Genomic DNA, 26,569 nt, shown 5'->3' on the forward strand with positions numbered 1-26,569 from the left:
TGTTTATCCTACTTAGCCTGTATTTTGCTTGAATCAGGTTACAATCTGTGAAACTTTTGGTTTTTTCATATGATTCAACAAGCAACACTTGTGATGAAAATATTTTTAAAAACTAGAATAATCAGTTAGCATAGGAATAAGGTAAAGCATTCCACTTTAGAGTAAGATAAAGCTGCCATGATATCTCAAAATCAATGAAAAGCTATCATCATGGTAAATCCATTTGGGTCTATTTCCATTTATGTTATTACTGTTGAGATAAAATAACAAAAAATGATTAGTATTGTTAACATAGTGACTGATGCTGTGATTATGAACTATTTTAAACTTTGAAATGACCATGATCTAGTCAATCAGTACAACATTTTCAATGACTTCAGATTCAAATTTTAACAAAATATCTGAAGAAATTGTAGTTTTTACAGAAAGTTTATAAGTGAGGTTTTCAAAATTTATTATTCAGAAATTCAGACTTTATGATGCTACTTTAAAAATATCTCCAACTTCACTGGTTATTTCGCTTAGTTTAAAATTTGACTTTCAAAACGTTTCAAATTAATCTAAACAAACAATTGTTTCATATGCCGAGACAATCATTAATAAAATTCAGAATGTTTTAAGAAGGATAGGATATCTTGTTTAACCATTTGATAGCCCAAGAATGCAAGGCACGCTGTAATCAGACTAGGGAATGTGAGCTTTGAATTCCTGTTCATGTGACTTTTCATATTGCAACTGTCCATCCAGTAAAACTGTTTTCAACTTAACTTCTTTACAATGTAGAGAGATAATTTTGTGCACTGAATGTATAATATGAATTTTATATTTATTACCACGACTACTTATGTGTACAGAAAATAACCTAGATTTTGCAGTGTAAAATAATTGTATGACCAACAGTACTGCTGGCCTCTTTATAATTCATATACAAATCAGTGAGTAGGTTAAATGTAAAAGTGCAAACTGAAATGTACTGCATTTCCACAAACTACACAATAATGGCATCTTGTCATTTGGTTCCCCATTTAAGTGTATAGAACAGAAAATTAGAACTGTACATGATAAAAGTTAATTTCACGGCATGGTCACACTTAGACACTGCTAAACGACCTTCCTGACACTTAGTAAATTCACTTTTATAATTGAGGAGTCTCACTTCTTCAACTTTTAATTAACATTCAAGATTTTAAAAGTAATTTATTTCATCATTTTTGTTTCCACCTCTTTTTATCTCTTCTTTAATCCAATCTTTCTTTTCCTTTTTATTTTGCCTTCAACACTCGATTTGTATTAACTTCATCGCTCCAACTCATGATTCATATTCTGCATTGCTTATAAAAGATTTCATCAATCTTATTGATGACACAGATATAAAGTGCTTTTTTGTTCACACGGGTTCTAAACACCCTCATCAATTTCTGGCAAACAACTGGCAGCACAAAACTCCATAAAAAGTCGATGAGCAAGTTCAAGTTTACCAAACAGGTAAACTGCTGATCACTTACTGCTCATAATATGCACCCATATAAAACGAGTAACTAACTAAAGAATAAAGATAAAAGTTTTAGCGAAAGAATAAAGATAAAAGTTAATTTTTTTCTGAGGATTATTAGAAAGTGAAATGTTTCACAATAAATGACTATCGAAGGAAAATAAAGGACGGCATTATTTAGGTAAAAATCACAATACCAGGTTATAGACAATTGGAAGCACTAGCTTTCAGACCACTGCTACTTCATCAGGTAGTTATGGAGTACATAGCTGTAAGACAGAATTTATAACCTATAGGCTATAAATTTTATATGTTATATTATAGCCCAACACCGGCATTTCCAAATCATGGCATTTATTTAGTATTTTTTACACCCACAGAATGTTGTAATGTTCTTCACAGCCAGTCAATCACTTATGAGTTATAGAACCTGTTGTCGTTAGGAGCCAAGCTAAGATCCTCATAACAGGAAATTAGACAAATGATCAGATAATTCATTTTGAAAGTTGACTTTATCCATGATACTAGATCTACTTGGGCGGTGATTCTGGCTTAGAAATTCCTGAACTCCTCCTGCTCTACTTCTGTGAATTCATGTTACAATGAAATATAATGATAAAATACATTACTAGTCATAATTACATTCGTTATTTGCTGATAAATAGTCATTGTCCACAAAAGACCATATGCATCTGTCTCCAAAAGAAAGATAATTGTTTTCTTTTAGCTTGAAGGACACCACTCTGCACTTCTGGGGCAAGGTGAGAAAATAGGTCTTCATGAATTACTACAGCCGGTATGAGGACTGAACCTACATTGTTGGTTAAAAATCACACAACACCAGGTTATAGTCCAACAGGTTTAATTGGAAGCACACTAGCTTTCGGAGCGACGCCCCTTCATCAGGTGATAGTGGAAGGCTCGATCGTAACACAGAATTTATAGCAAAAATTTAGTGTGATGTAACTGAAATTATACATTGAAAAATTGATTGTCTGTTAAGCCTTTCATCTGTTAGAATACAGTGATAGTTTCACTTCTTTCATGTGTAAATCACAAAACCTTTTTTTAAAAGTTGCATTCTCGGGTTAGCTGTTAACAATGGTGATAGCTAGACAATATGTTGAAGGTGTTAGCCCCCTGTGTTCTCTGTCTATGACCTGATGTTTAGATTGATTCAAATCTAAAAAGTGAGATAACAGAGTTTACATAAATTCATGCAGTTTTTGAGCTCAGAATCTCTATCACCTGATGAAGGAGCATCGCTCCGAAAGCTAGTGCGCTTCCAATTAAACCTGTTGGACTATAACCTGGTGTTGTGTGATTTTTAACTTTGTTCAAATCTGCTAATTCTTCACACATCTGCATTAGTGTTGTGAGCTGGCTGTTTAAGATTTTTAAAATTGTTAGCATATTGCCAGCCATCATTTCTCTTTATATTGGGCTGAAGGCCCAGAACTAGAACAGAAGGCTCGATTTAGCTTTAGCATGGCTGAATTTCAAAGTTAGCAACAATGTTGACACATTGCAATGTGTCCTGCCCTCACCAGAACATAGTTACCACGAGACGTTTCTAGAAGGTAGGTAAAGGTCATATTTGGAACAGCTGGTGTAGTTCAGGCATTTCAGATAATACCGAATGTTATTTCGCTGATGACCTTCATTTTTTTTATTTTATAAATCTGTGAGATGTATTAGGACATGTGATGAGTTCTTATACGCCTTTCATATATCTATTCAATTTTATAGGGAATGGGTAGATGTTGCATTAAAACAATTTCACAGCACATAAACATGTTGTGACCATGGAGTGAAATAAAGCAAATTGTATCTCATTGAAACATAATACTGAGAGGACAGAGGAAACTTAGTTGCTGCATTCCATCTGTACTAGCTCGTCAACTGGAACTACCTACGTCAATCTCATTTTTCTGTCTGTTCCCTATATTGAATTGATTTCAATGAATTATACAATTGCATTTTTTAAAAAATTGATAATACAACCGGGAAAATTCCAGAGCTGCTACCTTTATAAAAGCATTACTTTAACCAGAAGTTTAGGACAAGCCTTTTTTTTTAATTCACTTGAGGTTTGTGGGATGTGGGAGTCACTGGCTGACCTACATTTATTGCCAGTCCTTAGTTGCCCTTGGGAAGGTGGTGATGTTTACAGGAACAATGTAACTGGGGATGTGGGCGGGATGTTGTTAGTTAGCTCAGTTGGCTACAATATGATACAGAAAGTCAATAACAATGCAGGTTCAATCCTTATACCAGCTGTGGTAGTTCATAGAGAAATGTCTCTTCGCCATGTACTATATTTGCAGAGTGGTGTCCTTCAATGTATTAAAGAAAATTGTCTCTTTGTATTGGAGATAGCTATCTATCGTCCATTGTAGACTCTAGCTAAATATAAGATAAACAATAAATGTAATTATAACTAGTTTGAGATGTTTTTGTCATTATATATAAAATCAAAAAAAGGAGGTACCAATATTAAATGTAAACGTTTCTCAGTGTATTCTTCTGCAGTTTTTCCATTTTTTTGTTTCTAACTGTATGAATGTGCAAAAATTAAATATATTTATAAATTCTTATTTCCTTACCAAATAGTTATTTTATCGAAAATATAAATGGAAAATGATTTAAATATTCAACACGTTTGACGATATCCATGGAGAAAGAAACAAGTTAATGTTTTACAACAAGGATATTTTCTGTCAAAGACAATAAGCTGATTATCTCACCACTGTCTACTGCTGATCTGATGCCTATCCTGCCATGTTGGACATTGCAAATCTTGTTAACACCTCTTTTAAATACTCTTGGATGAACAGTGATCATTTGAGGCGATCCTATTACTGTACACAATTTAACAGGATTGACACACGGTATTCTGGTGAGGTGCTTCTTCTTCTGCTGAACTATTAGCTAAACAAATGTGAACTGTGTTGTTGAGGAGTAATCAAAAGGTGTTGGATTTAGATGGAATGATGCTGGATTTTCCAAGAGATAGATTGGAATTTGTTGGTTTGCAAGAAGAAAGTCTGCTATAATTCATGATTGTTGTAGTTGCAGTTACCCGATCACGCAGGTCACAGTCACAGAAACTTGCATACACAAAGATAAAAGCCTTTGTTCTCTCTAAACAGAGAAAAGCAATAGAAACAAGCACTTGGTTTTGATAGTAGGATTTACAACAATGCGCAGAGCCATTGAATACAGACATGTGGCTGTTTGGGTGCAATTTCTCTACAGGGAGATATACTGCAAAGCTCCTCTCCTTTAGCATGCAATTGGTATGCAACCAATCTAACATGATTCCAGTGTATACACACTGATCTAAGAGTAGAAATAATACATTCACCCCAATCAATTTGGTTGTTTCTGTCACATATGAAGCATCACGATTGAAAAGATCTTGGTTGCTTCGTGATGAGGGAAACCTGTTCAGTATAACTACTCTCTGCCCCCAAAAACATCGTGCCTCTACAATGAGAGTCATTGTGCCATCAGGAAACTACGCATGTTCTAAAATGTAGCAATGCTGACCCAATCACTCAGGGGGTTACCGGATGATATTTAATGATGCGTGTCTTTAAATTCCCGAAGTGATTTGTTTTGTACTGCGTAACCTGGTTCTCATGAGAGCTAATAGGCCTTTCATGTGTATTTCTGGAGAATGGAGAGTAAGGTAAAGAAAGCAGGAGGCTTTGTGGATACCATCCTCTGGACAGACCTTCTAAAAGTGGCTAATCACATAACATTCCTCTTGTAACACCACTACATCACAATTGCTCCACAATTCCTCACCTTTTGATCCGTTTGCTATGGATCATACACCATTTTCTTGGATGAAATTGTGAAATAGAACAAAGCAAAAATTCATTCCATTATATTTATCCAGCAACAAAGTGCATATGCAACATATAAGTAATATAAAATTAAACTGTTCAGTTACTTTTCCCTCTTGAGCCTTTGCATGACATGGGAAGCCCACACAATGCTACCCCAACGGTTGCAGTTTAGCTGATGGCAGGATTCTGCCTTTCATTAAGAAGGACTATGGATTGCCTTGAAGAATAAGCTTAAGCAGCTCTGAGCCTTCTTCCAGATCTTTGGACCCCACCACCTCAACCTAGGGAAAAGCAGTCTGAGCAGACTGGAAAGTGAAAGGGACTCTAGTGAAATGATGGAACATTGATGGAACATAAATGTTGTCCTTCTGCAGGTTTGTCACCAGAGAGGCACTGTCACTTTTCTGGAGAAGCACTTCTTTTACAGTGGGTCATAAAGTAGGAATTTGAAAGGCAGAGATGTTTAGAGAGGAGATTACTGAGCTTAGTTCTGAGGCAGCTAAAACCATGGCCACCCATTGTAGAGCTATTGAAAGTAAAGATGTGCAAAATTTGAGGATTACAAAGATCTCAGATGGTTGCAACAATAAAGATGTGACAGAAATAGGAAGAGGTTGAATGGGGGAAATAAGGTAATCAAGCAATTTGAAAACAAGGGAAAGAATTTCTAATTGTAGCACTGACATACTGGTTTGTGAGCCAATATAGGAGTGATGGGTGAACTGGACATCATCCATGTCAACATTTAGGCACCAGGGGTTTGGATCCTTATGAAGATTGCATGTGGGGCAACTACCCTGAATGTAATTGAAACAGTTAAAAACAAAGGTAACCAACATATTCAGAAAAGGCATCAAGCTGAAGCAATAACTGTATTTTTTGCACATATGCTGCCTGACCTTCTGAGTATTTCCTTATGCCTGATGTAAGACCATGTTCAAGTACACTGTTAGTACTAGGTGTTTTTACATATGGAGTGTTCTTTATTGTTTTCACAGGCATATCTCTGAATGAATACAAGATTTTCTCTGGGTCATATGTACAACTAGTATGAATTTTTCATACTCATTATTGATAGTAGCCAAATTTTCTGTTGGCTGTGTAAAGTGGAGTCACAGGTGGGTAGGATAATGAAGAAGGCGTCTGGTATGCTCTCTACTGGTCAGAGTATTAAGTACAGGGGTTGGGAGATCATGTTGCGGCTGTACAGGACATTGGTTAGGCCACTGTTGCAATATTGTGTGCAATTCTGGTCTCCTTCCTATCAGAAAGATATTGTGAAACTTGAAAGGGTTCAGAAAAGATGTACAAGGATGCTGCCAGGGTTGAAGGATTTGAGCTATAGGAGAGGTTGAATAGGCTGTTTTCCCTGGAGCGTCGGAGGCTGAGGGGTGACATAGAGGTTTATAAAATCATGAGGAGCATGAATTGGATAAATAGACAAAGTCTTTTCCCTGGGGTGGGGGAGTCCAGAACTAGAGGGCATAGGTTTAGGGTGAGAGGTGAAAGATAGAAAGAAGACCTAAGGAGCAACTTTTTCACGCGGAGGGTGGTATGTGTATGGAATGAGCTGCCAGAGGAAGTGGTGGAGGCTGGTACAACTCCAACATTTGAAAGGCATCTGGATGGGTATATGAATAGGAAGGGTTTGGAGGGATATGGGCCGGGTTCTGGCAGGTGGGACTAAATTGGGTTGGGATATCTGGTCGGCAAGGACAAGATGGACTGAAGGGTCTGTTTCAATGCTGTACATCTCTATGACTATATGACTCTAAAGCATGCAATTAAGGCACTTTATGACTGCATACACAGTCCATATAAAAATACAATCAGACTTATTTATTTCTGTGCATTCCAAGCAGAAATGCATCAAATACCATACTCAATGACAATCACATGACTATGTAACAAATTATCACTGATCTTTCTTTGCAGTGAAGGTGAAGCTGCAGTAAAATTCAGTCACACGACAAAATAATTCTGAAGAAATATACCGCAGAAATGAATGGAGATGATTTGTGGTGCAGTGATTTGTATCTCTGTCTCTGAGCCCAGAGTTCTGGATTCAAGTTTTACTGCAGGGCTCATTGGCCATACGAGGTGTGTTCATAACATAGGTGAAACTGAGTACTGCAGGTGCTGGAGATTAGAGCCAAGAGTATGGTGCTGGAAAAGCACAGCCAGTCAAGCAGCATTCGAGAAACAGGAAAATCGACACTTCGGGCAAAAACCTAATGAAGGGCTTTTGCCCGAAACGTCAATTTTCCATGTTCATAACAAGTTGATTATCAACCTGTAAGTTCTTCTAATGCGCCAATGGTAGGTACAATGAATGAGGGAATCTCCTGGCAGTTAAGTATTATTCATATGTAACATATATGTGATCTTTACAAGAGCAGGCAAAGTCTTTCCATTACAAAATCAGCAATTGCTAGAAAAGTTCAGCAAGTCTGACAGCATCTGTGAGAGAAATTAGAGTTAATGTTTTGGATCCAGTGACACTTCCTCAGAACTGGGATGTCATAACTCCACAGAAAAGTCTTTCCATTGGTGAGTGGAATCTTCCCAGTCCCCGAAAGATGTAGGCCTTAGAGAGAAGGTTGGGAAAACAGGGTGAGGTTGGTAGTAGGAGATTCCCAACATGGATATCAAAAAATCCCATTAGTGAGACTAGTGTCACTAGTGAGCAGTAAGAGCTTTCTTTGCACCCATTAGCAAGTATTAACATGTCATTATTTGTTAATCTTGCATCATTTATATGCATTTTCCAATTTTTCCATTTGCTGGATAGAACCTACAGGACAACAATGCCCAACAAAAGTGAATGGTTATCTCTTGACTCCTAGGAGAAAGTGAGGACTGCAGATGCTGGAGATCAGAGTCGAGAGTGTGGTGCTGGAACAGCACAGCAGGTCAGGCAGCATCCAAGGAGCAGGAGAATTGGAGGTGGGAAGTAATTCACAAACCTGATTTTCCCAGTCGACCCATTGTCTCAACCTGCTCCTGTCCCTACAAACTCATCTCTGCATACCTTGACACCGTCCTGTCCCCCTTAATCCAGGAACTCCCCACCTATGTTCGGGATACCACCCATGCCCTTCACCTCCTCCAAGATTTTTGTTTCCTTGGCCCCCAAGGTCTCATTTTCACAATGGATATCCAGTCCCTGGACACATCGATCCACCACGACAAAAGTCTCCAAGCCCTCCGTTCCTTTCTCTCACACCCTCCTAACCAGCTTCCTTCTACCGAGATCCTCATCCACCTGGCTGAACTGCTCCTCACCCTTAAAAAACTTCTCCTTCCAGCCCTCCCACTTCCTCCAAACCACAGGGGTAGCCATGGGCGCCTGCATGGGACCAGCTATGCCTGCCTCTTTGTTGGGTGCGTGGAACAGTCCATCTTCTGCAGTTACACCAGCACCACCCTCCACCTGTTCCTCTACTACATCGATGACTGTATCGACACTGCCTCGTGCTCCCGTGAGGAGGTTGAACAGTTCATCAACTTCACCAACACCTTTCACCCAACCTCAAATTCACCTGGACCATCTCTGACAATTCCCTCCCCTCTTGGACATCTTCATCTCCATCTCCAGCGACCGACTGACCATGGGCATCTACTACAAACCCACCGACTCCCACAGCTATTGAGACTACACCTCCTTCCACCCTACCTCCTGTAAAAACACTATCCCTTATTCCCAATTCCTCTGCCTCCGCCGCATCTGTTCCCAGGATGACCAATTTCTGCTTAGAAAATCCCAAATGGCCTCCTTCTTCCAAGATCACAATTTCCCTTCCCACATGGTCAATGATGCCCTCCAGCGCATCTCCTCCATTTCCTGCACCACCGCCCTTGAACCCCAACCCTCCCAATGCAACAAGGACAGAACCCTCCTCGTCCTCACCTTCCAACCCCCAACCGCCGCATACAATGCATCATCCTCCATCACTTCCGCCACCTACAAATGGATCCCACCACCAGATATATTTTTTTCTCTCCACCGCAATCAGCATTCCAGAGAGACCATTCTCTTTGTGACTCCATTGTCAGGTCCACGCACCCCACCAGCCCACACCCCACTCCCGGTACCTTCCCCTGCCACTGCAGGAAATGCAAAACCTGTGCCCACACCACTCCCCTCACCTCCATCAAAGGCACCAAAGGATCCTTCCACATTCGACAAAAACGTACCTGTACCTCCACCAATGTCATCCATTGCATCCGATGTGGTCTCCTCTACATTAGGGAGACAGAACACCTACTTGCAGATTGTTTCAGAGAACATTGCTGGGACACCCACGCCAACTCCACCACCTCCTAGCTGTACACTTCACAAATCCTTACCAACCGACACCTGGAGGAAGAACGCCTCATATTCCGCCTTAGAACCTTGCAACCACATGGGAACAATGTGGATTTCAACAGTTTCCTCATTTCCCCTCCCCCCACATTATTCCAGTCCCAAGCCTCCAAATCAGCACCACCCTCCTGACCTGTCCATCAGCTTGTGAAGGGCAGAAATTCAATATTTAAAGAGGAGGTATGGTGAGATGATAATGCATTGGAAGACATCGGTTACTTCAGGGGGGTGGAGTGTCATCGATGACCACCACCACCCTGACCTAGACAGGCGACAGTGCAACATAATGGTTTCCATGCCTAGAGTGAGGTGTGGCATTCAGGGTGTAAAGCTGTGAAACAAAGTTGTAAATTAGACTGATGTGTGGTAGCTCATTTAGAAACTCAGTACTGCTGGGCTCACGAATGAGTGCTAGAAAGAAAGGAATATGTAGGTTTGAGGGTTGATGACCAAGCGGAATCTGTGACTCACCATGCCAAGTGTGTTGCTTTTCATAACTCGTGTGACTCGTAAATGTGCACTGGAAATGGAAAATGATTATGACTACACCTAGAATGGGTGAAGTAAGTATATTTCTGTCTGAGCAAATGGATTCTAGTGAGCAGCATTTGGTTCTAAGGGAGTGAGGGGGAGTGAGGGGGAGGGAATTACAGTACACACTGAAGTCATGTGTGTAAAATACACACACTGTACAAGTTTGTACAGAGGTGCAAACCCTGGACACAAGGAATCTCAATAATGTCACTGGTCATTGCAGATAGTGATCTCCTTGAAGCAGAAGTAATCACATGCAACTTTAAATGTGGTACCTGCAGCCCACAAAGTGCACAGACGATCCGAGAACTCCCAAGTCTGCACTAATGCAGGCAACAGCTTCTGTTGGATGATGTGGGGTAGAGGGCGGTGGGAGAACAAGGAATCCGTAATCCTACCACACTTAATATCTCCTACTGGGTATTTGCAATGACATGGTTTGCGCGGCATTCTTCGGAATAACGATTTTTGTTTTATCTCCTTGATCCTCACGGAGGCCAGCCTTGGCTCTCCTTGCTGGAATACTCCGGGTCTGGTGGAATGAGGTCACTGGCCATTCTTGTGTGATGTGAATGCCCATCGCTCACACGGCAAGGGAAAGAAAACGCACAACATTTTTACACCGATACAGGAGATGTAGGAGCAGGCTTGTGTCTGTGTGAGAGAGTTGCGGAGCTAACATTCCCGCCGTGAGAGGAGTCTTCGCTGTGAATTTTAAATCTCTGTTTCCGTTGGTTGCCCTCGCGCTGTCCCTTCCCCACCCCCACAATGCCGCGCGCGCCCGCTGACGGTTGTTTGAATCTCGGCGGCGCCATGTCCGCCAGGCCGCTGAGGATGTGAGTGCGGCCCAGAGCCGGGGCTCGGGCCTGGGGAGGGAGAGACCGCGTGGCTGGACTCTGGGGGCCCGGAGGAGCGTGCGGCTGGGCATGGAGCTGTGTCGGAACGAGGGGGTGGGGGTGCGCGAACCTGGGTACGGGGCCTGCGTTGATGTCGGGGAAGCGGGAGAGCTGATTCCACGCCACCCGATATTGTTTATGGTGAAGCTTGTGCCTCCTCCTCTTCCTCACCTCTCCCCGTCTTTGGAGCGGCTCCACCTCCCCTTCCCCTTCCCAGCCCTCCCGGACTGACGGTCGTCATCTCGCCCTCTGTCCCGGTTGGAGTTCCTCCCTCTGCTCCCCACCCCCACAACCAGGCCCGAATGGGCACCTTCTCCCCGGGCAATTGGATATCGGGCAACCCAGCGAAAGCCCGGTTAAATGTCCTCTCCGGACTTGACCCGGGCAGCAGAGAGTTTGGACTGTTTGTGTCCAAACAGCTGATGGTAATTGCCATCTCTCCACCATTTCCCTGGAGTCTGAGATTCTACATTAATTTTTGCTACCTTTTTGAGAGACCAAAAAAAGCACATGTGTTTAAAAGTTATTGACTTGTAATATAGAATCCATTCGACATCATATGAAAAATTGCATGGGATAAAAGTATGGTGATAAGATCCAGGAGTGCTACTTAATAATACGGCTTCTACAGATGAGGTGAAACAGTTCAGTGATATGTTCGTTGGCAGAAGGGACTGAGCAGGGGATGTAAAATTATCGAAGGAATGAGTACACGTATGTAATTGATGCACATCTCGTTCATCCAATGTCTGGAAGCTGCTGTGGCAATGGATATATTGATGTTGCTTTTGGAAACTATCAATAAAAGAAGCAAGGTTAATGTTGGAGATGAAAATTAAGTGAAGTAACTTGGTCAGATATGAGAAAGAAACATCGCCAATGTACGATGAAATTAACCTTTGTTGCAGCCTACAAGAGAAATGGAGACTATTCAATATTGTGCAGCATGATGAGTACAGAGCAATGTTCTATGTTGCTGTTATGTGAACTAGTGAAAATAAGTGGTATTTTCTTTCCCTCTTTTGTAGAAAGTGGGAAGAAAGTAAAACAGATATTTTATAATCAACCTATTCAGAGATGATATTACACACCTTTGGAGCAGGTGGGACTTGAAACCAAGCTTTGTGGCCCAGAGGTAGGGGACACTTAGCACTGACCACAATAGCCCAAGAAAATAAAATAGATTTTTTTAAAAACCAGTCTGTTCACTTATGTTATAGCACAGATCTGGAGCAGGTGGGTCTTGAACCTGGACCTTCCAGATTAGAGGTTGGAATACTAAATGACTCCATTGAATTTATTTTATCTGTGTTGCTATTTTACTTTGCTGAGCTGGAAAAAATCAGTTCTGAGTTTGACTTGAGCTCTTGTTGTTGGTTTTCTTATCAGCTGTAGTTTCAGATTATTAGGTAAGTAATCAATGAATGTAAATTTCTCCTATATAAATGAATTGCACAGATGTTCTTTGTTAGTTGAGTAGTGGAGTTGTAGCTAATACAACCCATTGATTCAGAAAGAGACTGACAGTATAATTAGTTTGGTACCTCTTTTTTGAATAAACTTCCTCACATTGAGCATTGGTATAATGCTAATTCGGGTCGGATTCAGAATATGTTTTCATTTGTATATCTTTTGACATTGGCACATTTGTAAGAAAGTGTAAAAATGTTGAAGCTGAATTTTGCAACTTGAGGTGTACAATGAGACGCGAGAGAAAGGAAAAGAATAATTGAAAACTGACATGCTTATAAATAACTTGGCAGCTAATATTTGATTTTGCAGTAGTTGGAATATTTTAGTAGATGGAAGCAGTGACTTAGTCAGAAAATTGATCTGTTTGAAGTAGTTATTCAGGATTTGGCACCTGCAACTTCTAAGGTTCATTGAATTTATGCAATAGGTTTAATAATCGTTTAACAGTGATAACCTCAAGCATAGTGTATATGGTTACTGATCCTTCATTGTCTTTATCATGTGTGTGGGTTAGTCAACAAGGATATTTGTTGAAAAGAGTTGTGGAAAAACTAAGATGCAGTTCAAAACTCTTAAAAATTTTCAACTTTTTGAGGCAAATGCTCTTGTTTGGCTTTTTATTTATACTAACACTTTCTATACTGCTTTCTTTTCATGTTTTCAACATAGCTTTAATATCTTGAGTGCAGTTAACAGAAACATTGCCCATTTTAATCTCCTGTACTATTTGACTGCACTGGCTCTATTCATCAAAAATAATTTTAAATTATTTTACTTTTTAGATTGGCTTGTGGAGATGTTGAAGGAAAACTGGATGCATTATACAACAGAGTGCGATCAATTCAGAAGAAAAGTGGAGATTTTGATGTGAGTTTTTTGTTTATAAATGGACCTTATAAAGTGCCTTAAATGCTACTTTTAAAAAAACAAATGTCTGATTTCGATGTAGGTTGAATATAAACAAGTGTTAAGAGCAGTTGATGGGAACTGAGAACTTTATTTCTTTTAATCTAGAGATATATTACAATTTTAAAACTAATATATGGTTGCTTTATGCAAATGAATTTGTAATTTTATTTTGGGGACTGTACATTGACATTTTGGAATCTAACAGTTAGTACCTTGTGTCCAATTTGGATCAAAATGTAATTATGATAAAATTCACTTCATTTTTTTTTGAAGGGATGACAAAATTATTACTAGGAGATTATAATTACTGCAGACAAAATTGAATTAAAAACAATATTCTTGACTTTAGTCAAGTGTTTTGATTAAGAACTTGACAAAAATGGTTCACTAATTCACTAAGCTGTTAAAATTATTAACTATTAGGCAACATTTATGGGGGCAGAGGACCAGATATATTGATTTGATATATAATTTATTCGTTTATAGTTGCTGTTGTGTGTGGGGAATTTCTTTGGAACTACAGCAGAGGCAGAGTCAGAATGGGCAGAATACAAATCTGGAGCCAAGAAGGGTAAATCATTGAGCAAAATTTCTCTTAAAACCTTGAAAATGCTTGAATGTTGCAAAGAATTTTCACTATCTGTGATGAACATCAGCATCACTATAGAATTACTAATGTGCCATTTGTGTTTGGATACATCTGATAAAGCTCAGTAGTTTGAGCTGCAGCTATTTTATCAAATCAATTACCAGTTGCTGAGTTTGATTAATTACTATTGTAAAAGATAAATTTTGAAGTGTGCGGTTTGATGGTAAGATCCCTACCTCTGGACCAGGAGGCACAGATTCAACTCCCATCTGCTCCATACGTGTGTAATAACATCTCACCAACAAGGTTGATTCTAATACATTTCCCTACCTCTGGGCATGAAAGTCCAGTTTCAAGTCCATCAGTTCTGGAAGTCTGTCATTATCTCTTCAAACTGATCTGAAAAATTAAAAGATCCATTAGGGGGTCCTGTGACACCATGCTTGAGTCCCTATCTATATTTAAAAATATTTAAAAGCTTAATTGATTTCAGCAGACTGAGTTGCCCAGTATCTGCTCAGTAAGTTCCTTGCTGGATGCTGTGTGCAAATTTGAGTTTTGTGTTGATCAATGTGAGCATTGTTTGTAATTACTAGTAGTGGTTAATTCCTAATTACCTCATTCAATGTACTCCTCTCCTAGTTAATGTATTCCATTACATTCTTTTACATCAAGTATAATGAATTTGAGCAAATTGTATGAATATTACAGAGTATTTTAAATTCTTGCTCATTACTATGTCTTCACTTTGGAGCTGAAACAAAAATGGAGTACTGACATCTAAATAACGTGGAAAGAATAGATCTGAAATAGTGTGCATTGTAATGATTGAGTGTTGGACAAGTTTTCAGGCATCTAATTAAACAGCATAAGCAATATCGGCAGAAATTTCTGAAAATATTGTATTCAAGTAAGCATGCACATTCATGCATTCTGGTCTTTTCAGTTGATCATTGCATAATATAACATGTTTATTTTGATTTTTGAAAGTTTTTTTGTGATAGTTCATCAAAATCATAAACTTGTTCTGTGATGAACAAAATGTGGGAAGAACAAAATGTGGGAACAACAAAATGCAGACGCTCAGTAGATGTGAATTGTTTCTTGTGGGATTAATCAAAAATATATTATTTGGGTCATACTTTTTTACTTTTTTTTCAGCTCCCATACAGACATATACATTGGGAGCTAACAATCAGGAAACCACAAAATATTTCACAGATAAAGATGGGTGTGAATTGGCAGAAAACATTACTTATTTAGGTATGTGTCATACTTTGTAAATTGAATTTGTCTAAATTAAGAGTGTGCATTCTTTATGTTGTTTTAATTGACTTGTTTAACTTTTTTTGGTCCTTGTAGGCTTTTTCTTAAATTTTCATCTGTTATGTTCCTTTAGGTCGTAAAGGTGTTTTTACAGGTGCGTCAGGTTTGCAGATTGCTTACTTGAGTGGTACGGAGGCTCATCATGAACCTGCTCCTGCTTATTGCTATACATCAAAAGACATGATTGCGCTCAAGAGCTTACTAACCACCAATTCCAAATTCAAGGGTGTGGACATTCTGCTGACATCACAGTGGCCAAAAGGAGTGTGGCAATATGGGAATAATCTGGTCAGTTTTTGTTTAATTTTTTTCATTTTAATTTTAATGTACAACAGCAGCTGAACAGTTTTAAATAACATTTGAATCGTGTTTATGGTGTTAAATTCTATATATTGTGTTTTTACTTCAGTTTGTGCACATTGATTATAATTGTAGAATTTCGATCTCAATATATTGCAAATTTATGTATCTAAATTGGAGAATTATTTTGACTACAGAACAAATTAAATTTTATATTGATAGAGTTTATGTAATTGTTTAAAAAGTTTGAATAAGACATTATATACTAATTGCTTAGCAGGAAACATTTTTGATTTTTGTTTAAATACCTTTTTTCCAAAATAGTTAGAACATGTGTACAGTAAAGTCACTAAATTGAATACATTAATATGGATGTTGCTGTTTGTTCTTTGTAGCCTATTAGTGAAAATTGATTTGAAAAGTATTTAACTTTATTTGACAGGAAGGTATTGATACAAAATCATGTGGTTCCATCTCTGTCTCTCACCTTGCTTTTGCCCTAAAGCCACGATATCATTTTGCTGCATTAGAAGGTGCCAATTACGAAAGATTACCTTACAGGTATCAGTATGATCATTTAAACATAATCAACAGTTATATCTATATGTGTGTTGGGGATGTGATAAATTATGCAGTGGGTGACTTGCTCATAGTGGTCCAATTTAGAGGAACAATAAGTCGCGCCACACAAAACCTTAAGTTATTGACTTTGTTTGTTTATGAGCTCACAGGGAGAGACCAGTTGACTGAATGGTCATGTGCTACTCTGACGAGATGCAGAGAGTTGCATGATTATATAGGTTATGGTCAATTAGCAAACTGTTAATTGTAGTATAATGAGCAAGTAGGCACTTTGCCTAGTCACTAGCCCCAGTCACATAGTATCTGGACAGTGCTAGTTAGTAGCTAATAAGCAAGCGTTAGAATACAATTGCTGCTTGTAAAAGAAGAATATTCAGATGCTCAGAAAGAGTTCGCTATCAGATATTAGTACAACTGCAAGGTCAACCACCTCACTGAGCGTGGGAAAATACAAGCTTAGCAAGCAGACACTAATATGAGGTTAAAAATGGTTTCCAGGCTTTTAATATGTAACAAGATGGCTGCTTCGGATTTTAACAAATTTCCCACAATGTGTGAAGTATTTTGTTCTGTTGGAAGAAAAGATGCCATTGCAGGATAGTTTATAGAACCTCTAACTGCTTTATACAAGAAAAGAAAAGTGGGGTCTGCAGGATAGGTGCTAGAACTATCACAGTTTATGTTAATCTTCATGTTGATCGAACAAATTAGATTGGGCAAAGATAGCCTAGAAAATAAGGTGTACTGTGGATTCAGAACATTTTCTTAGAACAGTATGTTCTAGCATCAAACATGCAGCAGGCTACTTGTATGCAATGAGACAGGATTGTTCTGTAACCTTGTAGGTGACTGATCATAAAGTAATAAAATTTCACCTTCAGTTTCAAGTTAAGAAATGTGGATCTGTGACCACTATTTTAAAACTCAGTTTGGGTAATTATAAGGAGCATAAAGTCAAAATGTTTTATCTTGGTAGTCATCAGGAATGGGACACAAACCAAATTTTGAATGGGATATCAGTTTAGACAGCATGCGGTGACAGTGCTGATTGGTATGAAGATGCAGTAAGATCTGTCGCCTGTCCATTTTAGGTGGCTAATTAACAACAGATGAGGTCAATAGACTGATTTGTCAAGGTGTTGCTACGGGGAATACAGCAGGGATTGGGAATTGATATGAACATAGAACTGTACAGGCCCTTTGACCCTTGATGTTGTGATGGTCTCTCAGACTAACCTACATACCCTTCATTGTACAAACTTCTATGTGCTTATCAAAGTGCCGCTAAATATCCCTGATCAATCTGACTCTACTACCACTGCTGGCAGTGCATTCCATGCACCCACCACTGTCTAAGGAACCAACAATGACGTCTCCCCTAAACCTTCTTCAACCTACCTCTGACATCTCCCCTAAACCTTCCTCCATTACCTTAAAATTATGCCCCCTTTTGATAGGCATTTCTGCCATGGGAAAAGGTCTCTGGCTATCCACTCTATCTATGCCTCTCAATAACCTGTACATCTTTATCAAGTCACCTCTCATTCTTCACTCCAATGAGAAGAGTCTTAGCTCCCTCAACTTTTCTTTACAAGACTTGCCCTCCAGTCCAGGCAGCATCCTGACAACCCTTCTCTGCAAAGCTTCCACATCTTTCCTATAGTGAGGTGATCAGAACTGAACACAGTATTCCAAGTGTGATCTAAGTAGGACTCTACAGAACTGCAGCATAACCTCTTAAACTCAATCCTCTCATTAATGATAAACGTTTTTCAGTGAAAAGGGCATGATGTGTGCATGTAGTTCTTTTGCCTACACAAAATAAAATGCCACTAACGATACTGCATTGGTTTCTGATGCAATTCTTAGCACAGTCAAGGTTACTTAGTAATAGTTAAATTACATGTAGTACTGAAGAATGTGTTCTGATTTTTGCAAGGATGGGCTGACTGAGTATAGTTGGGTTGCTGCCTTTTGCAGGCGGGTAAAGGGAAGTGTTGTTTAATGTAATAAAAAGAAGAACTACTGATGCTGGAAACCTTAAACAGCAGAAATTGCTGGAGAAACTCAGCATGTTTAGCAGCATCTATGATAGCAAGTGAATGTTTCAGACCTACATACCTGGTACAAGCTGGCACTGAAACTTGTATACCACATTACTCATTTGCATGATCGGCAGCTTGGCTTGACTGCAGCATCCTGTTTATGGAGAATGTCACTTGCTTATTTACTGCAAAGTAGCAGCATGTGAGAGTCAGGTATTTACCTGTTGCTCAAATCTTTGAGACACTTTCCTGTTCCTGAGTAATCTGCAATAGACTGAGCATCTTTCAGGGCCACGCATCGAGATCATAGACTTGTCATGAGTTTGTATGATATACAGCTTCAATAGACAAACATGCCATACTTGTTTGAAACATGCCGAGCCTGTAAACTTGCTCAAAAGAACATGGCTTGGCTGCAGACTTATTCATGTTATCAAATGTAATAAATCTTTCTAATGTGTATTCTATGAAAACAACTTGCTCATAGTTTCAATTTAGGTGTGCAATCACCCTTCATTAAGTGTAAAGAAAAATTTCTGAATTTGAACTCCTTTATTATCTGTGGATTGTAGAACAAACCAGCATTCAGCAAAGATACTGAGGCCCTGGCAACATCCTTGTAAATCTTTTCTGAACCCTTTCAAGTTTCACAACATCTTTCTGATAGGAAGGAGACCAGAATTGCACACAGTATTCCAACAGTGGCCTAACCAATGTCCTGTACAGCCGCAACATGACCTCCCAACTTCTGTACTCAATACTCTGACCAATAAAGGAAAGCATACCAAATGCCGCCTTCACTATCCTATCTACCTGCAACTCCACTTTCAAGGAGCTATGAACCTGCACTCCAAGGTCTCTTTGTCAAACTTATTACCCAATTATTGATTATACCCAAAATGGAAGGAAATTGGCCTAATGTTTTAAAAACAAAGTAACGTAAAAATGTGCTAATAATTCTCTGAAAGGTGAAAATTCCCATTGTCCCACATGCAGCATATTGTCCATCTATAATTATCTATTTTTAATTCCAGTCGGCAAGATATTGATGAGGCAGTATAATCTTTAGCTGTTTTCTTTTTACCCTTTAATACTTTTTGAAACCGAATTTGATTGTTCAGAGTACTTTAACTAACATCTTCTAACGACAAGTTTAAAAAAATCACGAGAGGCATGGATAGGATAAATAGGCAAAGTCTTTTCCCTGGGGTCGGGGAGTCCAGAACTAGAGGGCATAGGTTTAGGCTGAGAGGGGAAAGATATAAAAGAGACCTAAGGGGCAACTTTTTCACACAGAGGGTGGTACATGTATGGAATGAACTGCCAGAGGAAGTGATGGAGGCTGGTACAATTGCAACATTTAAAAGGCATTTGGGTAGGTATATGAATAGGAAGGGTTTGCAGGGATATGGGCGGGTGCTGGCAGATAGGACTAGATTGGGTTGGGATATCTGGTCGGCATAGATGGGTTGGACCGAATGGTCTGTTTCCATGCTGTACATCTCTATGACAGGCTGCACAGAAAGTCTAGGACAGTTTTGGGTTCAATGTACTTTGATAAAGGACCATCCTTTGCATTTAGTTGTGGAGATATAAACTTATGTAATTAAGTTAATGTCTGTTTTATAATAAAAGGATTTTTGTTTGGTTTATATAGAAACCATGTGATACTACAGGAAAATGCACAGCATGTCAGCAGGTTCATAGCACTGGCAAACCTCAGCAATTCTAGTAAGAAAAAGGTAAGTAAGCAAAATTCAAAATTACCAGCATGACTGTACATTGGGACAACCATTTCAAATTTTAAATGCTAATGTAGATTTCCCTTTTGAGTTCATTTATCAAACTGTTTACCAAATTTATTTTATTTAAATCCTAATATTTCAAACATTTCAGTAATTTGTTTCTGAAATGTCTTCATAATCTGTTTTCCTTCAAAGTAGTTGAGAAGAGCATTAAACATGCAGAATAAATATTTGTGGGCTACAACATCAGTTTGGGTATTCAGTCTACAATTAGTGTCACTTGAGAGATGAATGTAAAATTACTTATGATTGGTGCACTTTTTTTTCAAAATTGAAAAATATCCAAATTTTGTTATGGAATAAATGGCCATCTCTTTACACTTTTCATTGATTAGCCTTGGTTCATAGCTCTAAGGTCAGAGGTTCAAGTGTTTTCAGAAACACAAAGACATAATTTATATTGAGCTAGAGTCAATGGAAATCAAAAAGTAAGCCATCAGCGGTTGGAGTCATACCTATCCTAAAAGAAGATCGTTATGGTGGTTGGAGGTCAGTCACCTTAGCTCGAGCACGTTGTATGGAATGTCCTCAGTGTTGGGCCTTCAGTTGCTCTATCAATGATATTTCCTCCATTGTAAAGTGCAAACTGCAGAATGTTCTCTGATTTGCTCAATATTCAGCAGTATTTGTGACTCTTCAGATACTGAAATAGTCCATTTCCAAATGTCGCAAAGGCTCGGATTGATATTTGTACCATACAAGTGCCGAGCAATGACCATCTCGAACAAGAAGGAATGTAGCCACAGTCCCTTGACATTCCACGGTATTATCCTTGCTCACTCTCACACTGTTAATATGCTCAGGTTGCCATTGACTAGCCAAATGCATATTATGGCTTCAGCAGGTCAGAGACTAGAAATTGTGGGTGTACCAAATGCCTGTAGGCAGTAATTCACCATCACCATCTTCTTCAGGGTAGATTAGATTAAATTACAGTGTGGAAACAGGCCCTTCGGCCCAACAAGTCCACACCAACCCACCGAAGCAAAACCCACCCATACCCCTACATTTACCCCTTACCTAACACTACGGGCAATTTAGTATGGCCACTTCAACTGACCCTGCACATCTTTGGACTGTGGGAGGAAACCGGAGCACCCGGAGGAAACCCACGCAGACACGGGGAGAACGTGCAAACTCCACACAGTCAGTCGCCTGAGGTGAGAATTGAACCCGGGTCTCTGGCGCTGTGAGGCAGCAGTGCTCACCACTGTGCCACCGTGCCGCCCAATTAGGGTAATTAGGGGTGGATAATAAATGCTGACTCAACAGCAATGCTCACATCTCTTGAATGAATTAAAATTTGTCTGAGGTGCTGTTGTTGAAACAGCATGTTGAACAAAGGTCTGTTTTTACCCTTTTAATACAAAAACTATTCCATGACACATCCAGAGCAGTATTTATAGCATCCTACCTAACAGCTAGCCATCAAAAGTAAATTTCATAATTATTGCGGTTTTTGAGTTCTTGCGATGCAAAAGTTGAATACTATATTTGCCTAGTTACAGCAATTACCACACTTAAAAGTACTTCATTGGCTGTCATGTGCTTTTGCGCATTCTGACGGCATGACAAGTGTTATAAAAATCTAAGTTCAGGCTTTTATTTTAAATAATTTTCTTTTGTTTAATGTTTTTTAACTTTAATTTTTTTGTGAGCCATGTACAAGCTTTTGGTTTGCAGATCTTTAATGTATAAATTAAATTAATTTTGATGTACTTCATAATTTAACATTCCCCTTTTCAGAAACTTAAAGTATAATTTTACTGAAATTTCTTCTAAATGTGAGGTCATAAATTTCATATCTCACTTATTTCAAAAGCTGGTGCTTATTCTAACCAATTCGTGAACAAAAAAAATGAATAGTTCTTTATTGCTTCGTCTGTCCTCATGATATTTGTGAGCTGTTTCTCCAATATTTCTTACTCAATTTTGATTTAACTGGATGGATAGGAGGTGTATGAACATAGAGACAGGAGCAGAAGTAGGCCATTTGACCCTCTGTCCTACTCCATTATTCTGTATGATCATAGCTAATTTGCTTGTGTTTTGAATTCCAAATTCCTACTTACTTCTAATCTTCGGTCCCCTTGTCTAACAAGAATCTAACTACCTTTGATTTTAAAATCTGTCGTAACATAGCTTCCATCGCCTTCTGAAGCAGTGTTCAAAATTTACACAGTTCTCGAGAAACACATTCTCCTTGTTTCACCCTTAAAATAGTGTCTCAAATTCTGGACTCCAGCAAGAAGAACCATCCTTTACATACATACCTTGTTAAGATCTTTCGGGATCACTTTGTATATTTCAACTGAGTCATCCATAGCTAATCTAAACTCTAGTAGAAACGAACCCAGCCTGTCCTCGTACAATAACCAGCTCATTCCAGCTATCAATCCAGTAAACAACCTCTAAGCTGCCTACTACGCATTTAGACTTTCAATAAGGAGACCAGTACTCCACATAGTATTTGAGATGTGTCTCACCAATGCTCTGTATGTCTGATCTTTCGTGGTCAATTCTATTTGTAATGAAGGATAGCTTCTCATTAATTAGCCTTTTTGACTGTGTTATACCTACATATTGATCTTTTGTGACTTGTGTTCTAGAATACTTAGGTCCCTATGCAATGTAGAATTCTGCAGTCATTCTCCATTAAAATAATACTCTCCATTTTTGTTCTTTCTCTCAAAGTGAACAATTTCATATTTTCTCTCCTCCTACTCTCACCTGCCAGATTTTTGCTCATTCAAAGTCTATCTCTATGAATTAGGAGCACGAGTAGGTCACATCTTTCATTGGATCTATTGTTTAAATTTTGTTAGTTTCCTAGCTTTATAATTTGCTTTTAACTGCCTCCCTTAAAAATAAGACAATTATATTTTTAAAAAAATGATTCTAATTTAAATGACTTAGGGTTTCACTTGATCTGTCTGATCTTTTAGTTTATGCCAAAATTAACTGAACATTAATTCTCTAATTATGTTTTTATAGTACTTGTACGCATTTAACATAATGCCCCTGTGTGCAATGGATCCAACTGAACTTGTAAAACAGCCATTGGATGTAACTGAAAGTCCATATATGAAAATGATGAAGGAATTTCAAAAGACAAATACAGAGGAAACTGCAACAGTAAGTGTACGTAGGAAACCTTTTCTTGTAGTATTCGGTGCAAATCAAAATAATTTGTCCTTCATAAAATTTCATGCATGCAATTATTCTGAGTCCAAAATACATTTTGTATACCGTTGTCTAAGGTCCAGAAATGTGGTGTTGGCAGTATAATATGGCATTGGAGTTTTCATATTTTTATTTCTTTTGATTTTACTTTTATGTAAACAACACTAAACCCTATTACTTATATTTCATTATATGTCCAGATTGTAAAGCTGTACTGACATCTGTGAAATTTGAAATATTATATTTCCAGCTCTCTATCGTGGACTAAACTGCACACAGACATGAGACAGGTGTGGGTGGTCAGCCCCTCGAGCTTGCACTGCCATTTAAGAAGATCATGCATGATCTGATTATAGCCTCAAAGCTACATTACCATCTACCCTGATAATCTTTCCTGACTTTCCAATAATCTCTGCCTTAAAAATATTCAAAAGACTCTCTTCCTGAAGAGAGTATAGAAGTAGAGTTCCAAAGATACTCGACCCTTGTGAGGAGGAACATGAGCCTCAATTCTGTTTTAAATGTGACTCCTAGTTCTAGATTCTTCCCTAAGATGAAACATTGTATCTCTATCTACATTATCAAAATCTCTCAGGAACTTGTATGTCTCAATTAAGTTACTTATTACTCTAAACTCCAGCAGGTGCAAGCGTGAGAACTTAATTAAAAGTCTATAATTAAAATTCATATCAGAAGTAATTATGAAACAGTTTATTGGATTTAATGAAATATGCAGGATGGAGGGCATTGTGCAAATCATGCTTTCTAAGCATTTTTGAAATCTAGCCAAACATGTAATGAGAGCAGGACATTTGCTAATGCTGACTTCTTCTGTAATTGTGCAAAAATATTTGAGTTAAGTTTTCATAAACTTAATCCATCTTTTGGCATAATGAAATGGTTTTGCAGAAAAGTAGGAGTTGGCCATTTGGCCCTTTGACTCAAACTTCCTCAGTTCCTGTGCTGCTTAGGTCAATCATTCTGCTCTGTAGAGCCTTCCCTTCACTAGTGTTTTCTTTCAGTGTAGGAGTTTTATGAATTTATAATTTACTATTAGTTGCTCCAATAGCTAATTTACTTTACAGGGAGAGAATCAGTTCTTCTTTGACTTAAGTAAAAAAGCAGGAAAGAAGAGATCATCTGAAGGAGGAAGACCTTCACCTCATCAATCAAAACAGCCGCGAACGATACGTAAGTGCCTGAAAACGTTTTTGTTTTGTGCGTAAGATTTCGGGTTTTTTCCTGATGCAATTGGGAAGTGACAGCATATTAATAAATTTTAAAGACTTCAGAAAACAGATTTGCAATTTTCTTTTTAGTCTTATTTTAATGCACTAACCTGAAGTTTCTCTGATGTGAAGGTAACTTGTCTTTTTCTTAACGTTTGTTGAAAAATTGAGTCTTAAAGGAGCTTTAAGGAAATTATTTTAGGATTGTGATCATTGCTATTCTCAGCAGTCTACTGCCTCATTGTGAGCCTGTTCTTTTTGTTTGTGCCTTGCTCCACCAGTTGTATTTAGGTCTTTACCTCTTTATTTTTTCAGCCTGCTTATATATATCTAAAAGCAGAGGTATTTACTATACTAGTAAATTGCATTACCCATAATTAAATCATAGAAGCAACAAAATTTTGTTTTAAAGTGCTAATTGCTATGCTACAGTCCAGGTTGCTCACCTAAGGATGTCATTGTCAGTGAAGTACAGAAAAAATAAAAATAAAGTCCAGCTGCAGAACGTGATGTCCGAAATGTCAAGCAGTTAGCAGCTTTCTCTTCCCAGTGGTGTCAATACTTTCAGACTTTAGGACAATTTTGAGTATATTCTTATACGCTTTCCTTTGGCAGGCCTTTATGCATTGTCTAGCTAAGAGCTGGTAGAAGTGAAGTTGCTGTTGGAGACAGTTTTCAGGCATCTGGACTCAATGGCTGATCCATTGGAGTTGATTTTTCAGGAGCTGGGCTTGATGCTAGTAGATGCAGTTTGACAACGGATGCATGTGTTATTCCAGTGACCCTCTTAATTGATCCCCATGGTCCAATGAAGGCACCACTGGTGGAAGCACTAAGGATCTTGATGTCACACTGGTGGAGAGTCCAGATTCCACTGTAGTAGAGGATGGTGGTCATCTCATTTCTAGAGTCACACAACACAGAAACAGGCCCTTTGGTCCAACTCGTCCAGATATCCTAAACTGAACTACTCCCTTTGCTGGATGGAGGTTTGCTTGCTGAGCTGGAAGGTTCATGTAGTGAGCAAACCTACATCCAGAACCTCAATCTGAGCTACAAATCTTCTCAAAACTGGCGAACATCCATGGGCATAATACGCTAAAACTATTCACTTTGCTTACTTTTACCCATAATCTCTCTAAACCTTTCCTCCTCTTGTACCTGTTAAAAATGTCTTTTAAATGTTGTAATTGTACCCAGCTCTACCACTACTTCTGGCAGTTTATTCCAGATACAAACCACTTCTGTGAGAAACAGTTGCCCCTCAGGTGTCTCCCAAATCTTTCCCCTGTCGCCTTTAACAATGCCCGTTTAGTTTTGGACTCCCTGATCCTTGGAAAAATATCTTGGCTATTCAGCCTATCTGTGCTCCTCATGATTTTATATACCTCTATAGGGTCACCCCCTCAGGCTCTGATCCTCTGAGAGAAAAGTCCCAGCCTCTCCCTCAAATACTCCAGTCCCATTTAGTTTAACAACATCTTTCCCATAGCAGGGAAACCAAAATTGTATGCAGTATTCTAAAAGTCTTGTACAGCCACAACATGATGTCCCAACTTCTATTCCATCCTCTGACCAATAAAGGCAATCACGCCAAATGTCGCCTTCACCATCTTGTCTACCTACAATTCTACTTTCGAGGAACTATGAACGTGCACCCCTCGGTCCCTTTGTTCAACAGTACTTCCCAGGGCCCTACCATTTAACTGTATAAAACTTGCTCTGGTTTGCCTTACCAAAATAAAATATCTCACATTTATCTAAATTAAATACCATTTGCCATTGACATATCTGATCAAGATCTCAATGTACTCTTGGGTAACCTTCTTCGCTGTCCACTACACCTCCAATTTTGGTATCGTTGCAAACTTAGTAACCATAACTCCTATAAATGACGAACAACAGTGGACCCAGAACCAATGCTGTGGCACACTGTTGGTCATAGGCCTTCAGCCCGAATAATAACCTTCTACCATCCCATCT

At 38.7% G+C, this 26,569-nt stretch overlaps 1 protein-coding gene across 6 annotated transcripts in view; it reads left to right on the forward strand.

The window, feature by feature from the left end:
• Positions 1-10,586: 10,586 nt before the first annotated feature.
• Positions 10,587-26,569, forward strand: part of cwf19l1 (CWF19 like cell cycle control factor 1) — a 38,185-nt gene continuing 22,202 nt past the window's right edge. The window contains exons 1-9 of one of the 6 annotated variants that reach the window (XM_043713558.1): positions 10,587-10,669; positions 13,401-13,485; positions 14,014-14,098; positions 15,278-15,379; positions 15,516-15,730; positions 16,185-16,303; positions 20,027-20,111; positions 23,169-23,315; positions 24,443-24,548. In XM_043713558.1, coding sequence (XP_043569493.1) covers positions 10,599-10,669; positions 13,401-13,485; positions 14,014-14,098; positions 15,278-15,379; positions 15,516-15,730; positions 16,185-16,303; positions 20,027-20,111; positions 23,169-23,315; positions 24,443-24,548 — 1,015 coding nt within the window. In that variant the 5' untranslated portion in view covers positions 10,587-10,598. The other 5 variants (XM_043713560.1, XM_043713559.1, XM_043713561.1 and 2 more) reach the window with 5 other exon arrangements.

This window comes from Chiloscyllium plagiosum, chromosome 23 (genome assembly GCF_004010195.1).
Source record: "Chiloscyllium plagiosum isolate BGI_BamShark_2017 chromosome 23, ASM401019v2, whole genome shotgun sequence".
Classification (NCBI taxonomy): domain Eukaryota; kingdom Metazoa; phylum Chordata; class Chondrichthyes; order Orectolobiformes; family Hemiscylliidae; genus Chiloscyllium; species Chiloscyllium plagiosum.